This window comes from Eptesicus fuscus, chromosome 17, assembly GCF_027574615.1.
Source record: "Eptesicus fuscus isolate TK198812 chromosome 17, DD_ASM_mEF_20220401, whole genome shotgun sequence".
NCBI classification, from domain to species: Eukaryota; Metazoa; Chordata; class Mammalia; order Chiroptera; family Vespertilionidae; genus Eptesicus; species Eptesicus fuscus.
The window spans coordinates 17,641,123-17,655,920 of record NC_072489.1 but is presented as its reverse complement, the minus strand read 5'-3'; the positions used below and the strand labels follow the sequence as shown (position 1 = coordinate 17,655,920).

Sequence of the window (14,798 nt, the reverse complement as noted above, 5' to 3'; positions counted from 1 at the left end):
AAACTAACACATTGTTACTTGACTTGGGGTGGTGAACACACAATACAGTGTACAGATGACGTTTTGTGGAATTGTGCACCTAAAACCGGTATAATTTTGTTAACCAGTGTCACCTCAATAAATTCAATAAAAAGGGGGAGAAACACATTGCTGAGAGGAGGAATCCAATTCCCATAGACCACTGCCCAACAAACTGTGCACCACTCACTGAGAAGCCAAAGTTCTCGTCACAACTTAATGAATCAATTAATTCAGGAAACAAAGGGTTGCTTATGGGCTGGCTGTGTTTAAATTCAACCAATGTTCCTACCACATAGGTGGGTTAGTCTTGACGCCCAAAATAAAGTTCCAAAGAAAACAGATTAATCCTTAATAATTAGACTAATACTCAGCCCCCCTCAGCAAGTCACTCTGATAGTTGGCTTACAGAACCAAGGAGACATTTCGTGTTGTGAGAAGTAACAAAGGAGAAAAAGAGACTTGAATGGAGAAGAGGGGAACATGATTAGTAATACCCTTATTTCTCCAGGACCTCTATAAAAATAAGTAAATAAAAGGCTCTCCACAAAAGCTTTAATGCCAAGGTCGAGCCCTCAGACCAGGAGCTCTGGAAGAAGTTAGGGTTACGACAGCACACTCTTCATCTGCCTTCCCAGGGCTAGGACACCGCTCAGGAGGAATGGGGACACCCAATTTAGCCCGGCTTCATGGCGGTTTGCAGAGGGAGGGGAAAGCAGAAGGCCTGCGACATCGAAGCTGAAGCCCTGAATCATAAACGCGAGCAAAAGAAGAGGAGTACGTCAACGTAACTAACTGCAGAGGACTCCGCTGCTGCCGAAAAACCGCGGCGGGGAGAAGGGACCAAGGACCCGGAAGTCCTCTCCGGAAGCGCGTTCTCCGCGCCTGCCCGCCCGCCCAGGCCACGCCCACATTACACGGGCGCGAGCGCGCCGTCCCCGTCGTTCTCTGCGTGGCCGCTCCGGCTGATGTCTGGGGGCGGGGCTGAAGGGGAAAGTGCCAAAACCGCTGAGGTAAGTTGCCGAGGGCTCAGGGAGGCTCAGGAGCTTTGCGGAAAGGGAGTTTATCCTTGGGATCCTACCTTCAGGGACTAATGAAAAGGAGAAGCTAGGAGAGACAGGAGCCTGCCGCCGAGGGCGTGTAAAAGGAAATTCCCACGGGCCGCGACGGACTGAGAACGCATGCGCGCCTAGCAGTGGCGCATGCGCGTTGGCCCCTTGGGGCCGAATGGGGGTTGGGGAGAAGTTGGCTTGGAATTAGTTGGGGAACCTTGGGCGTTCTGACTCCTCCCCTCTTCGGCCCTTTCTCTCACCCCACCTGGTTTTAGGGGCAGCATCTGTTTGAATGGTAATGCAGCTATTTAAGTGGGATACAGTGGAATGATTTGTTGATGGAATTTGATTGCTTATAATTTGCCATTGTACCACGGTACCTTCTTTAAGAGTCTATCTTTTGAATAAGACCTTTTCAAAAGGAAGGAATCTTTTTTTAACAAAATAGGCATAAATCTGCTAGGAAGAAAAATAGTTTATGAATACAAGGTCATCCCTGTCGTATGTGAAGTAAATACTGAACCATCTTAGTGTGGACAGGAACATTCTGTGTCCCCCCAAAATAGCATTGCTCTTCTGTGAGGACCCTCATTGCCAGTAGTCCCAGCTTCACTGATAAGGCCAAACTCCAGGTTACTTCATCAATATTTATTCAACAGAATCTTACCGAGCCACCTACTTTGGGCGTGGCAGCCTAGTGGCAGATAGATTTGCAGAATGAGGAAGAAAAGAAAACAGTAATGAACCAATCCTCTATCCCCTTCATAACTTTTGCTGACCTGCTAGCACTGTGCCCTGTCATTTATTTATTAATCATTCCTGCAGGAAACATTATGATCCAGGATCTGTGCTAGGTCTTTTTTTTTTTTCAATTACAATTGACTTTCATTATTTTCCACTTGGCCATTTTGACCAGAACTTTGTGCTAGGACTTGAAGGTAGAAAGACAACTCCTTCCTCCTTTTCTAGTTCACAAGACTCTTTCTAAGATCATGAACCTTAAAATGAAAGTGTGAAGCGCATTAATGGAGGGCATTTTTCCTTTTCCTGAGCAGATCCTTTCCCCTCTAGGAGCTTGCTGACTCATTGTCAAATGGAGAGAATTAGAACTTTTCCTATGAGTGTATTAGGACATAGTAAGTATGAAAAGCAAATCTGCCTAGAAAAAAAAAAGATTCAAGAGTAAATATTCATTAGTGATTTGGGAGAGCTAATAATATTGTTTACTGTGCCTGTAAATGTCCCAAGTGCTTTAGTTAATATTAACCTTCATGACACTTCTAAGGTAGGTACTATTCCCATTTTAGAGATGAGGCAGCTGAGGAACAGAGGCTAAGTGATTTGTGCAGAATTATACAATAAGTAGCAAAAACCAGGACATGAACGTAGGCCTAGAAGCTTCAGAATCTGAGCTCTGAAAGAGAAAAATCAATGGGTTTCCTCCTGCACTTGGGTTTGAACCCAAAACCTGGGGGTGTACCCTGGAGGGGAATGGAACCCAAAACCTTTGGGTATATGGACAAAGCTCCAACCAGCTGAGCCACTCTGGCCAGGGCCAGAATCTGAGCTCTTAACCACTATGCTATTTCACCTCTCACATGACACGACATGCCAACAAAGCCATTGCTTAAAAAATGTCACAGCAAATAAGCTAAAGCCTCTATACCTCACTTTTGTTTGATCATTTATAAAATGAGGGAGTTGTATTAGATGACCTTTAAGGAATCTTTATGATTCCTGTGAAATGTTTAGTTCATGTAGTAAACATTTATTTAAACCAACAGCTACTGAGTATAGACCAGGCATTATGTTTGGTTCTGGTGATCACAATGCCTGCCTTAATAGAGCCATTCAAACTTGGGTTTATTGTTAGTTTCACTTTAACTCTGTTACCACCTGCTGATACCATTCAAAATTTAACCTAAATCGTTAAAGTTTGAACTTAGGTGTATCTTCCCACCTCAGCAGAAAACTGCTTATTTATGTTAAAGTTAGCTTTGTGCTATTTCTGCACTCTAATTTTTAACCCTGTTGTTTTGTGTATTGAATGCTAGTTGTTCTGAATTTGAAAAAAAATAGGATGAAGGGAATTTCTTTGATTATATTCAATTTAGAAGTCACACTGTGTCTTGCTTTTGAAGTTGTCTGCACTCTGGCAGTTAGCTTGAGTGCTCTATTGACCAACTGGATTTTAAAATACAAAGTATCCCGCCCTGACTGGTTTGGCTCAGTGGATAGAGCGTCGGCCTGCGGACTGAAGGGTCCCAGGTTCGATTCTGGTCAAGGGTATGTACCTTAGTTGCGGGCACATCCCCAGTAGGAGGTGTGCAGGAGGCAGCTGATCGATGTTTCTCTCTCATTGATGTTTCTAACTCTCTATCCCTCTCCCTTCCTCTCTGTAAAAAAACAATAAAATATATAAAAGTAAAATAAAAATAATAAAATACAAAGTATCCCTTACATTTGCAACTGATTGAAGCTTATGTCAAGGTGTAGGAAAAAGATTAGAGTTTAAGTCTTAGGTGAGATATATACTAGTAAACAGTTCACAGTGGGTCTCTTCTGAACTCATGGGAAATAAGACTGAGCTACTCTCCAGAAGATAGCTAAGTTGTCTGTATACTTTATTTAGATCCCAACAGGAATCTAAAAAGAATTTTTAAACATGTCATGCTGTGTTTTGAGCTAGTGTGGTCCAAGGGATTGGATATGAATCTAACTTCAAAAGGTGTTGCCTCTATGAATATGAATACAATTTGGAAAGTTACAGAGCCCAGAGGAAAAAAGGAAAAGTGACCTAATACAAGGTTGAAATGTCATTAGTTTGCATTTTTAAATGGGCTGACATTCTAATTATAGCAGTTGCCTTACTGTTCCCATATCCCACTGCAGTATTAATCAGTATTACTTATAGACATATAATGAAATCAGAAACTAAGGCCTGCTTCCCCTCACAACCTTAAATCATAATCACAAAATTAAGGAAACAGAACATCCAGATTTTCAGAAATGCACAGTATATTATTTCCCTTGCTAGGAAACTGGATTATGCATATATAGAATTTATATCTGTATAGCTTTTCCTCATTAAAAAAAAATTTTTTTTTCCAAAAATAAGTTTCAGAGGTAGAACTGGGCAAAGGGGGCATGAATGGTGGTGGGAAAAGACTTGACTTTGAGTGGTGTGCACACCATGCAGCATGCAGATGATGTGTTATAGAGTTGTACACTTGAAACCTGTATGGTTTTATTAACCAATGTCGCCTCAATAAATTCAGTAAAAATAAATACATTTCAACTTTTTATAACGAATGTATTCCTTTTGCAACTAGCAAAATAAAAAGTTTAGCAAAAATTCTCTCTGGCCATTAAAAAGGGGAATTCATTTTAAAAATCCAGGTAAAGTCATTTTTATCTATTTTTATGTTATGTGAATCAAAATTCACATAACATAAATTAACCATTAGCCATTTTCAAGTATACAGTTCAAAGTCATTTTTAGTCTAAATACTAGAGCTGTACTTTCCAATACAGTAAACACTAGCCACATGTGGCTATTTAAATTTCAATTAGCATTAAATAACATTTGAAATACAATTTTTCAATCAACTAGTTTAATAACCACTATGAGGGTAGTCGCTGCCATGGTGGACAGGCAGAAGTAGGGCATTAGAACACTAATAGTTGCAGAGAGTTCTGTTAGCACAATACTAGACTTTTTTTTTTTTTTAAGAAAACACACTTTTTAGAATCTTTTGTGAATGTATGGTATAAGTTTCTATGGTAAAAGTATTTTTGTTTTATTTTGTAATGAGTAGTGTGTTCAGTGGAGATTTTCTCATTTACATTTAGACTTTTTTATTTTATTGATATGGCAACAGATGAAACACTCAATAGCTGCTCTATTCCTAATAGGCCATGAATTCTGAAATCATTTCCTGAACTATTTTTTTCCAGTCTTGGGACGCCACCAAGTGATCAACTTGCATATTACACTTGGATGAAAAGGTTGGGGTTTTTTTTTTACTTCTTAATAAAAGGGCCAATATGTACTTCCTAACCATCCCCTTCTTTGGGAACAGAACACAGTGTTATTCTGGAATTTTATTTGGAAAATTTTATAAGTGAATTTTTGCTGTGGCTTGGTCAGGATGTATCCAAGACAAACTGTCCGATGAGGCATGGTTGTTTTATCCTCATCTAATTTACTTCTTCAGTCAAATTGCTACCTTGGCCTGGCCCTGTCACCCCTTCTTAACCCATAAATCACCCACAGTCAATCCCAAGTGACATAAACAGTTTACTAATAGTAGGAAATAGTGTTTTAAGTAGAAAAACTAAGAATAAACATATCTTCACTTAAAATCCTGAGTGACATTTTGGCCTGAGGCTCAATAAAAGATTGTAGGAGTGGAGGGTAGAAAAAGGGGGAGCCAATTCTTTACTAAACTTGTGCTGGCTTTTATGGCAGCTAGAAGGAAATGTTGTCGCTCTCACTCCCATAAACATGCCAATTGCTGTTTTCTTTCTCTGCAGTGAAGTGAGAATTCTGCTCGGAAGGAAATGGCTGCCTCTTCATCGTCCTCCTCAGCCGGTGGGGTCAGCGGAAGTTCTGTCAGTGGATCTGGTTTCAGTGTCTCAGACCTTGCCCCACCCCGGAAGGCCCTTTTCACCTACCCCAAAGGCGCCGGGGAGATGTTAGAAGGTGAGCTCAGGCTGCCTTTTGCTGATAATTGGATTCAGACCTGCAATAAATGTTAATTGTAAAGATGCTATTCAGTGGATTAGAAGAATTTGCCCTGATTTTTTTCAGCTCCACATTTCATCTTTTATCCCCATTTCAAAATAATATCTTTAAACACAAATCTCCAGAATCAGAACTTTGGAGCTGAAAAAGACTTTGGAACTCAAGGAAGTCATCTAGAGCAGCGGTTGCCAACCTTCCGGGCCTCATGGACCACCAGTGGTCCTCGGGCCACTGGTTGGCGACCACTGATCTAGAGTTATTTAGACCCGGGGAAGTTCAAGTGATTTGCCCATGTTAAAGACAAAGCAAGCACTGGAACCACAAGTTCTCTTGATCTCCTGCTCCAGTTTGCTTTATCCTAGCACCAGCTTGTCTCCCTGTGATTAGTAGGCTATAGAAATTTTGTCTTATGTCGTTAATCTAAAGTTAGGTTAACCCCATCAAAGAGGTTCTGAGAGGAAATCAGAAGTAATATACCGCTGTTACAGGTGAAGGTGACTGTGCTGGCCCACTGCAGGCAGGGCTGTGTGGTTTTTCTAGCACTGGAGCTGGATTTTTGCATCATACTACCCGCCATCTTATTCAGCACACATTTGCAAACTGGCTGGGCAAGATCAGGGCACAGGCTGGAAGCATGAAATGGCATTGGTACCTGGAATTCATCAGATTCATGTCGGGGAGCATAAAAATGACCTGAAGAGCTTATTCAAGTCCCCATTTCTGGCCCACCCTTAGCGATTCTGAATTCGTCTAAGGTGCAGCACAGGAATCTTTATTTTGACTAACACCCAGGGGAGTCTCATGAAAATGATCCTTAACTATTATACTATTTATCATAATTTGGGGAAAAGTCAACAAAGAACCTATCAAGAATTCAAAATCTACTTGATTCTAGCACTTTTGTGCTTAATTATTTATTGATTTTTTTGTTTTAAATATTGCAATTTTCAGTCAATATATTTAATCTGAAAATGTCTCTGAGAAAGTTACAAACTGTAGTTAGTAGTTGGCTTCCAGGGGTGATCTTTATTCATTTATATCAGGTATCATAAAAAGTTTTGGATTAAGCCAGGGCAAATAGAAGAATCATTTTGGCAGGAAAATATGGAAAGAATGGGACCATAAGGCTTTCTAGAATTAATTCAAATCATGATTATTGAAGTAGATGGTAGGGTAACATAGTGATACATCTGAAGTGTCTGTACTTGTGTCTTTGCCTTTTCATTTTCTTCAGTTTTGTTAACAAAATATTCAAGTTAGTGTCACTGAGTCTGGAGGTATTAATTGGGGCCTTACCATATTTGGCACTGAAAGTATATTGTGACTTCGGTTATACGTAGCAGAGACCTGGTATTAAGCAACTTTCCCACAAAACAAATCAAAAGTTGAAAGCATTTAAATTGCTTAATGAACAACAACAAAAAAACTAAATTGCTTAATGAGTTTTATAGCAACAGACGAGGAATCAATGTTTAACAGCAGACTCTAAGATTGAAGTCATTTAAATTCTGGCTATGGGAGGGATTTAATACTGGAGATACCTCCTTAGTCTCAAAGCTATAAGCATTCTTTGTTAGTATACATCAGATTACTTAGAAACATTAAAAGAAGAAAGGCTTCTGAGATTAGTCTGAATGTTGATGTTCTAACAAATTACAGCTCTATCCATTTTTATTCAATCTCAGTGTGCTTTATGGAGGAATGTGTCGGCTTTCTAGTGTAGGAGGAATTACGTTTAAATTCACAGTGCACAGTTTTTATTCTTAAGTATAAAGTTTCACCCATATTTTAAAGCTGCTTACACTTAAGGACAGAATATGAAAAATTAGAGATGGCAATCCCTGAACTCTCCTGGTCAAATCAAGGAAGTTAAATTGAGCCTGACAGGTTGGATTCTCTGGTCAGGGCACATGCCAGGGTTGCCAGCTTGATCCCCAGTAGGGGGCATGCAGGAGGCAGCTAATCAGTGTTTCTCTCTCATCATTGTTTCTATCTTTCCCTCTTCCTCTCTCTCTAAAATCAATAAAAATAGTTTTTTAAAAAGAATGTTAAATTGAAAAGAATACTCCTAAATGTGAGTTAATAAAGATGTTAGATTTGAAAGCCATCTTTACCATTCTTACAGGTGATACTGTTATGCAATTAATATTACCATGTATCAAACCATTTTTCTTACAGTAGTGTAATTAAATATGAAAATAGAGTAAGAAGAGTTGAATATGAAAATAGAGTAAAAAGAGTTGCCTTTTCAAACAAAGGTTGGATGCTGTTTATAATCTTAACAGGTTCAGTTTGATCTTGTATCCTCCTAAATCTAGGATAATAAGCCCAATTAACCTGTAGCTAACCTTGTGAATTAACTTTTTTGTGCGCCTACTTGCCCCCTGATGAGCAGTACCACATAAGCAGTATACAGCAGTTTTCAGCGTTCTCCTGCCCTTGACCAAATTGTCCTCGCCCAGTTATTAGTAAGCCTTCCTGCTCAGAAGTGGCTGAATTTTAGTGACATTGTAGGCCACTGAAGTATAAATTATCTGACATTGTCTAATTTCCTGTTGTGAGGTAATATACTTTTAAATGAATTTGTTAGCATCCTATTTGTTGGAGTTGCAATGGTGTTAGATTTGGGCAGTTTACTGAACTTTTCAGTACTTATAACCTTTGCTTGTCTCTGAAGAGGAAAGCTGACGTATTGCTACTTGGTGTGTTACAAAGGGTTTGATTACAATTTCTAAATGGAAGACAGATTGCCCCAGGCTGACTCCTCTCTGGAGAAATTCCAGTCTTTAGATTAGTACAGATATCACACTTAATAGGATGTGGCTGAGGAGCAGTGGACTTTGTGGTTAATACAGAGCTGCAAATCAGCAAAAGTATATTCTAGAGGCATAGAGAGCGGCAAAAGCCTATAGAGTGCCTCTTTGAAAGATTAGCTTACATCCTTTTACATCCATTAGCTTACATCCTTTGAAGTTGATTACCAAGGGAAATATGCAAATGTTATAATTTAAACATTTTATTGATTTTTAGAGAGAGAAGAAGGGAGAGAGAGAGAGAGAAACATCAATGAGAGAAAAACATCATCGATCAGCTGCCTCCTGCACACCCCTTACTGGGGATCGAGCCCACAACCTGGGCATGTGTCCTGACCTGGAATCAAACCATGACCTCATGGTTCCTGGGTCAAAGATCAACCACTGAGCCACACCCACTGGGCAGCATTTTATCCTAATAGCTAGCACCAGTGATTGAATGTAAGTAGAAGGTAACACTTCCAAGAGTTTCCATTCCAAATACATCTTGGCCTGATCCTTATAGCCCATAATCCCCAATGCCTTGTTTAAGATCTTAAAGCTCAGTATATAGTTCAGGTTCAAACCACCTGAGAATTGAGCTCTAATTCTCTATGCTTTGCTCTTTCTAAAATAAAACTTCAGTTATAATTTGACTTTTTAAGCAAGGGTATGAATAAGATAATGAACACTGGTATATTTACACAGAAGAGCCATAATAAATTGCATCATTGTTGTCAAATGTTCACACAGTCCCTCTTCCCATAGTGGAATTTATAGCTACTCGCTGCCCAGTTATCTGAAAAACTCAGTGATATCTTTAGCTTACCTAGATCTTTAAACTGGACAGTCAGTATAATATTCAATTAATTGGAGAAAAAATTTTTTTTTTTTGCTCAGTGTAGATGATCTGCTCATAGATGACTTACATTCAGACAGAGGACTGGGAGTGGGAGGAGAAGATCAGATCGGATCCCATATAGCACAATATGTAGAAAAGAGATTGAATTTAAAGAATGTAGCACTCTCCCTAAACTGCACATCACTTTATGAAAATAATTATATTTTCCTTTTTTGCATCAGTTTTGAATATTGGACAAAAGAAGCCCTCTTGGTTGTATATTCAAGCCATCTGGACACAATATCCGTGGTGTTTCTTATTGTTTACCATGTCTTCTGAAATAAGGTCTGCCTTGTGTAAAAGTCAGCATGAAGCTAGAATGTGTTAGTCCTAACTCCTTATCACTTAATACCTGGCTGACGCACCAACCTGTGATTGATGGCTGAGTGCTTGACACCAAGTAGTGCTGACATGAACTACCACCTAAAAAAAGACAACTGGCCCAAAGCAGTTTGGCTCAGTGGATGGGGTATTGGCCTGCGGACTGAAGGGTCCCAGGTTCCATTCTGGTCAAGGGCATGTACCTTGATTGCGGGCACATCCCCAGTGGCGGGGGTGCAGGAGGCAGCTGATCCATGTTTCTCTCTCATCGATGTTTCTAACTCTCTATCCCTCTCCCTTTCTCTCTGTAAAAAAATCAATAAACTATTAAAAAAAAAAAAAAAAAAGACAACTGTGTCCCCTGCCTCCATTTGTTTTAGGATTTTTGCAAAAAAGTACTTTCCCCAAGTGATTTGAGCTACCCTTGTAAATGTCACATTTTCCTACATGAGCTCTATGTCTTTTGGGGTGTGTTTTGCTGTATCAGCCCCTGCCTGACAAGGAATAACATGAACTAAGTTATATTTCACAATCATCTTCCAAATGCTGTGGTGACCGAGTTAGCTACCTTCTTGTTGCCAGTTCTTGGCACCAGTACAGCGCTAGGTTCTAAAATTGCACTGTACTCTTATCGCCATCCAAATTGCAATGTTTTGGTTCAGTGGGAAAATCAAGGTTACAATTTGCGTTGACAGAATGAAATTTCCCAGCAGTGTTCTGTCCTGGTCATAGTGATGTAATTTGATATACTGAAAAACAACAACAGCTATTTTTCCCTCAGCTTGACTTCTTAGAATGAAAATTAGTTCACGTTTTGGTGTACCTTTGTATTTTGATAGCACAGTGGTTACATGGCCAAATGTGTCAGCTGTCAGTGTTTGCCTGACACACAGAACAGGAGAACATTAGGAAACGATTGGGTTGGGAGGGGAGAAATGCTGACCAGGACGTCAGACTAAGGTTTCTTGTTTTTTGTTTTTTAAACACTATTTTTAAATTCTTAAACAAGTAGAGGAACTATTTTAATATTCTAGGTATAGAAATAGCTTTTATAACTGAGCAGTGTTAGTTCTAAATGAAACAGAAACCCTCTTTGTAAACACTGAAAAGTAGACCCTGAATGTAAAAGCAGGGAAAAGAAGGGACATGTTTACTTGGTTTACAGGAGCGTAAAACCCGTGAAGCAGATTAAAACTTTTTAATTCTCTCGTTTGCAGATGGCTCTGAGAGATTTCTCTGTGAATCTGTTTTCAGCTATCAGGTGGCATCTACACTGAAGCAGGTAAAACATGGTAAGCACATGAGTGTTGTGTACTTAACTATGAGAATAAATGTCCAGGGCGGGGGTGGGATTCATAAAGGTTGGTGTACTTTGTGACAAACTCTTGAAATTCAGCAGGGCTGTTTGAGTGGACTTTCTAAATTACCTGCAACAAAAACATTCTACAGCCATAATCCAGACATAATGTCCTCATTAAAGCTTAAAGTTGAAGTCAAAAGGGTTAGTTTTCTAGGGGAGTTAATGCTTCCTACTTTTAAATTGCTTTTCCTCTCCTCTCTGAAAACTTCCTTTACTGTTATTCTCCACTGGTTTACCATCATCTTCGTTTTCAAGTATTTATGTAATACCTCATGGTCTACTGGACTCTAAGATCCTGGCAGCACCTTCTCTGTCCCATCATGCCTTACCAGGCCTTCATTTATGCATCAGGGAACTATGTTCCCCGACCAGACCATTTCACCATTGAAGGCATGATGTTGGGGGGAAAGCTGCAATTGCCTGTAACCCTAGGCTTTTAGTACACGTCACTATGGCATGCAGGTTAAGTTGTTTGTTTGTTTGTTTAAGACTAAGTCTTCTGACCAACATAGAATAAGACTCCATTACTAGAATATTGAGGGGAAAACTCCTTGTAGAAATTACTTTTAAACCAATCATCATGTTGGTAGTTGGTGACTGTCTAATGGGAAATACGTTGTATTATATATAACCTCCTTAACTCTTTACAGATCAGCAAGTTGCTCGGATGGAAAAACTAGCTGGTTTGGTAGAAGAGCTGGAGGCAGATGAGTGGCGGTTTAAACCCATTGAGCAGCTGCTGGGGTTCACACCCTCTTCATGTTGACCTTGCCTGGACGGTCACCCCTGGTGTGCACAGCAAGTGCAGAGCCAGCCAGAGTTCACAGCTCCATTGCTGAATTGTTAATTCTCATCAATACTTAGTTTCTCTGTATCTATTCACAAGCAACAGTATTTAAATGTGTGATCTTGCAGGGAAAATTTGTCTTCATTTGTTTTAAAAAACACTGAGAATTAGGTTGACAGTCGGCATCAGAGAACCAGGAGGTTTGGGTTTAAGAGAGTTATAAAACTTTGCAAGCCGGGTAGGTCACAAGCCAGAATTAGCCAACGGAATGGCTTCTCTCCTGACACTCGTGCAGTGGGTGCAATACTCACCAGTCAAGCCCAGGTCAGGATCTGGAGTTGTAAAATTCAGCACTTCTGACGTAAAACGTTCTGTTTTGCTGATGAATGTGATTTCTACTCAGGACCTGTCTAAATGAGGCATATTTAAATGTTTAGGGTTTTTTCTATTTTTAGACATTTAATTCTATAGATTCTAACTTTTTCTAACCTCTTTTAGACATGCCAAATGCTGGCAAAAGAATTGTTTTTTGAATGTTGAAGCACTTGTAAGAATAAAGCAGTGAGCAAAATCCTTTAAACACAGAAATCCTGAGTTCCTCTTGTTGGTGGGCTCAAGCAGTTCTGTGGCAAATAAATCCTTTGAACGAGCTCCAAATTGGTTTCTTTATCCTTTCAAAGTCTCAGAGATTGGGGTCAGGGGGCAGAGGTCAGATTATTTTTTATAAGACAGGAATCTGAAAACCATTTATCCTAAGCAAATGGGAATATTTGTCTTTACAAAATACATGAATTTATCTTATCAGTATCTAAGTGGGTTTTTATATTATAATAGGGGAAAATCTGGAAAGCTAAAAGTTATCCTTTGTTCTCCCTCACAGAGCCCAGGTCGATACTGCACAATTAAGAAAATCATTTTATTAGATTTTATGCAAATTTTGCCTCAGAAACATTTGCCTTTCTCCTCATTAATAACTTGTACCTGACCTGCTTAGAGTGGCTTAATTATGAATAAGTATAATCCCAGTAGCAATTGGCCCTAATCTCAGGAGTTCAAAGTGTTTAACATGTACTACCTGACAGGGAGGAGGTGACCTCATTGGGTCACTGAGGAATCTGAGCACAGAGAAGGTGAAGACCTACTCGTGAGCACAGAGCCCAGGCAGAAGAGAACCTTGGAACTGGAAGAGATCCACTTGATTGGTGATTCAGCCCACTATTCTTGTCTCTAAAGCACTCAGAGCACAAAAATTACCAGCCCCAACAGCTCATCTGTTTCATATTAATTTCTCAACCCAAACAAGCTCCATATTTGAAAACCACTGAGTTTCCTAATGTACTTCTTAGCATCCATCATGTGAATTATTACCAAAGAAAAAAAATAAAAATACAAAGACTGCAGTAAACCTTTAAATCATAGTTTCATTGACAGTTTAGAAGCAATCACTAATTTTCTCTCATTGGTTTCATTTGTATAATTGTACAACACAGACACTGTATTAGCTCGTCTTTGCCCTTTGGTATTTGAACTTACAAAATTTTTCTCTTTAAATTGAACATTTCCACCCTGGCCGGGTTTGCTCAGTGGATAGAGCGTTGGCCCACAGACTGAAAGGTCCTAGGTTCAATTCCAGTCAAGGGCATGTACCTCGTACCCTGGCCCCGGTCAGGGAGTGTTTGGTTTCTCTTTCACATCCATGTTGCTCTCTCTCCCTCTCCCTTCCACTCTCTAAAACTCAGTGGGAAAAATATCCTCTGGTGAGGATTAAAAAAAAAAAAAATGGGACATTTCTTTTTCTGACCTTGGAAACTGAAGAGATCCTAGGGTTGAACAGAGATGCTTTCTGAAGCACCTTTCACGGTGATCATTCAGCTTCTACTTGAGTGCCGCCAGAAAAGAGACCCTCACTGTGTTTTTAAGTGGCCCCTCCCTCTCTGCACCTTTCATTGGTTATTATGTTTCATCATCCACAACTCCAATTACCATGCTTTGGCCCTAGAGACAGACCTTGCTGCTCATCTGTCATCTCTGCACTCATTATGTGCCAGTCACTCACAGGCATTAATTATAATTCTTTCAGTGACACTGCAAGATATGAAATATCCCCTGATACAGAAGAGGAACTTGAAGCTCAGAGGGAGCATTAGTTGCCAAGGCTGCCTAGCTAAGTACATGGCCAAGGCCAGATTTGAACTCAAAGTCTGCCAGACTCCAAAGCTGAGATTATTTTTGATGCACAATGATGCATCCCACTGAGCTCATCCCACTGCCTTATACAGAGAAAAAGCCTAACACTTTTTTATGGTAAGTGAGTTAACTACCAGGAGGAAAGAAGCCTTTGTCCCAATACTTGGTGATAAGGGGTCTCAAGCACAATGAAGGAACAGCCTCTTCCTTGAAAACTGATAGGAATTAGCTTATGTTTGTGTCTGCATAATCTTCTAAGATTTAGTATGATGAAAATGGAGTTATGTCCTTGAGGGACACCTAAGTGAGCCAGGGGGAAGGCAAGAGGAGAGAGGGCAGCTATGGCCAGGACTGCACAGCCATCCTAAGAACACTGGTTGTAACACGGAACCTCTGTGCATAAGGCACTTGGCAGTTTCCAAAGCATTTTCACTTTAAGTAGTGCCGATTCACATCAACCCTGTGAGATAAATGAGGCAGTCATCATTGTACAGTTGAAACAGGCACAGAGACGGTAAGGTACCAAGATTATAGTTAAGCAAGGGGGGTCTTTCAAATCTTTTTCTCCATACCTTCTAGTTCATCACATACTAGGAAGTTTGAAGGCAATATTTGCTGTTAATAAAGAATTAT

At 39.9% G+C, this 14,798-nt stretch overlaps 2 protein-coding genes and 1 long non-coding RNA gene across 8 annotated transcripts in view; 1 reads left to right on the top strand and 2 right to left on the bottom strand.

The window, feature by feature from the left end:
• Positions 1-1,192, bottom strand: part of ASCC1 (activating signal cointegrator 1 complex subunit 1) — a 104,473-nt gene extending 103,281 nt beyond the window's left edge. For 3 of the 4 annotated variants that reach the window (XM_054729224.1, XM_054729225.1, XM_028151366.2), the window contains exon 1: positions 516-823. The gene's annotated coding sequence lies outside the window, so the exon portion shown is untranslated. Of the gene's footprint in view, positions 1-515; positions 824-1,099 lie in introns of those variants that run through there. The other variant, XM_008145406.3, reaches the window with a different exon arrangement.
• ANAPC16 (anaphase promoting complex subunit 16) lies at positions 919-12,635 on the top strand. Of its 3 annotated transcripts, XM_054729226.1 has the most exons (5): positions 919-1,031; positions 5,028-5,078; positions 5,607-5,775; positions 11,049-11,123; positions 11,842-12,635. In XM_054729226.1, the coding sequence occupies exons 3-5, from the start codon at positions 5,634-5,636 to the stop codon at positions 11,955-11,957; spliced, it is 333 nt and encodes a 110-aa protein (XP_054585201.1). In that variant the 5' UTR covers positions 919-1,031; positions 5,028-5,078; positions 5,607-5,633; the 3' UTR covers positions 11,958-12,635. The 3 variants fall into 3 exon arrangements, with proteins under 3 accessions (XP_054585201.1, XP_008143627.1, XP_054585202.1); XM_008145405.3 differs by lacking the exon at positions 5,028-5,078 and having other exon boundaries at positions 920-1,031; XM_054729227.1 differs by lacking the exons at positions 919-1,031; positions 5,028-5,078 and adding an exon at positions 1,306-1,365.
• The window catches only part of LOC114232901 (uncharacterized), a 25,173-nt gene continuing 16,134 nt past the window's right edge, over positions 5,760-14,798 (bottom strand). Inside the window, exon 4 of the long non-coding RNA XR_008558808.1 lies at positions 5,760-5,815. This is a non-coding gene — a long non-coding RNA (uncharacterized LOC114232901). The remainder of the gene's footprint in view (positions 5,816-14,798) is intronic.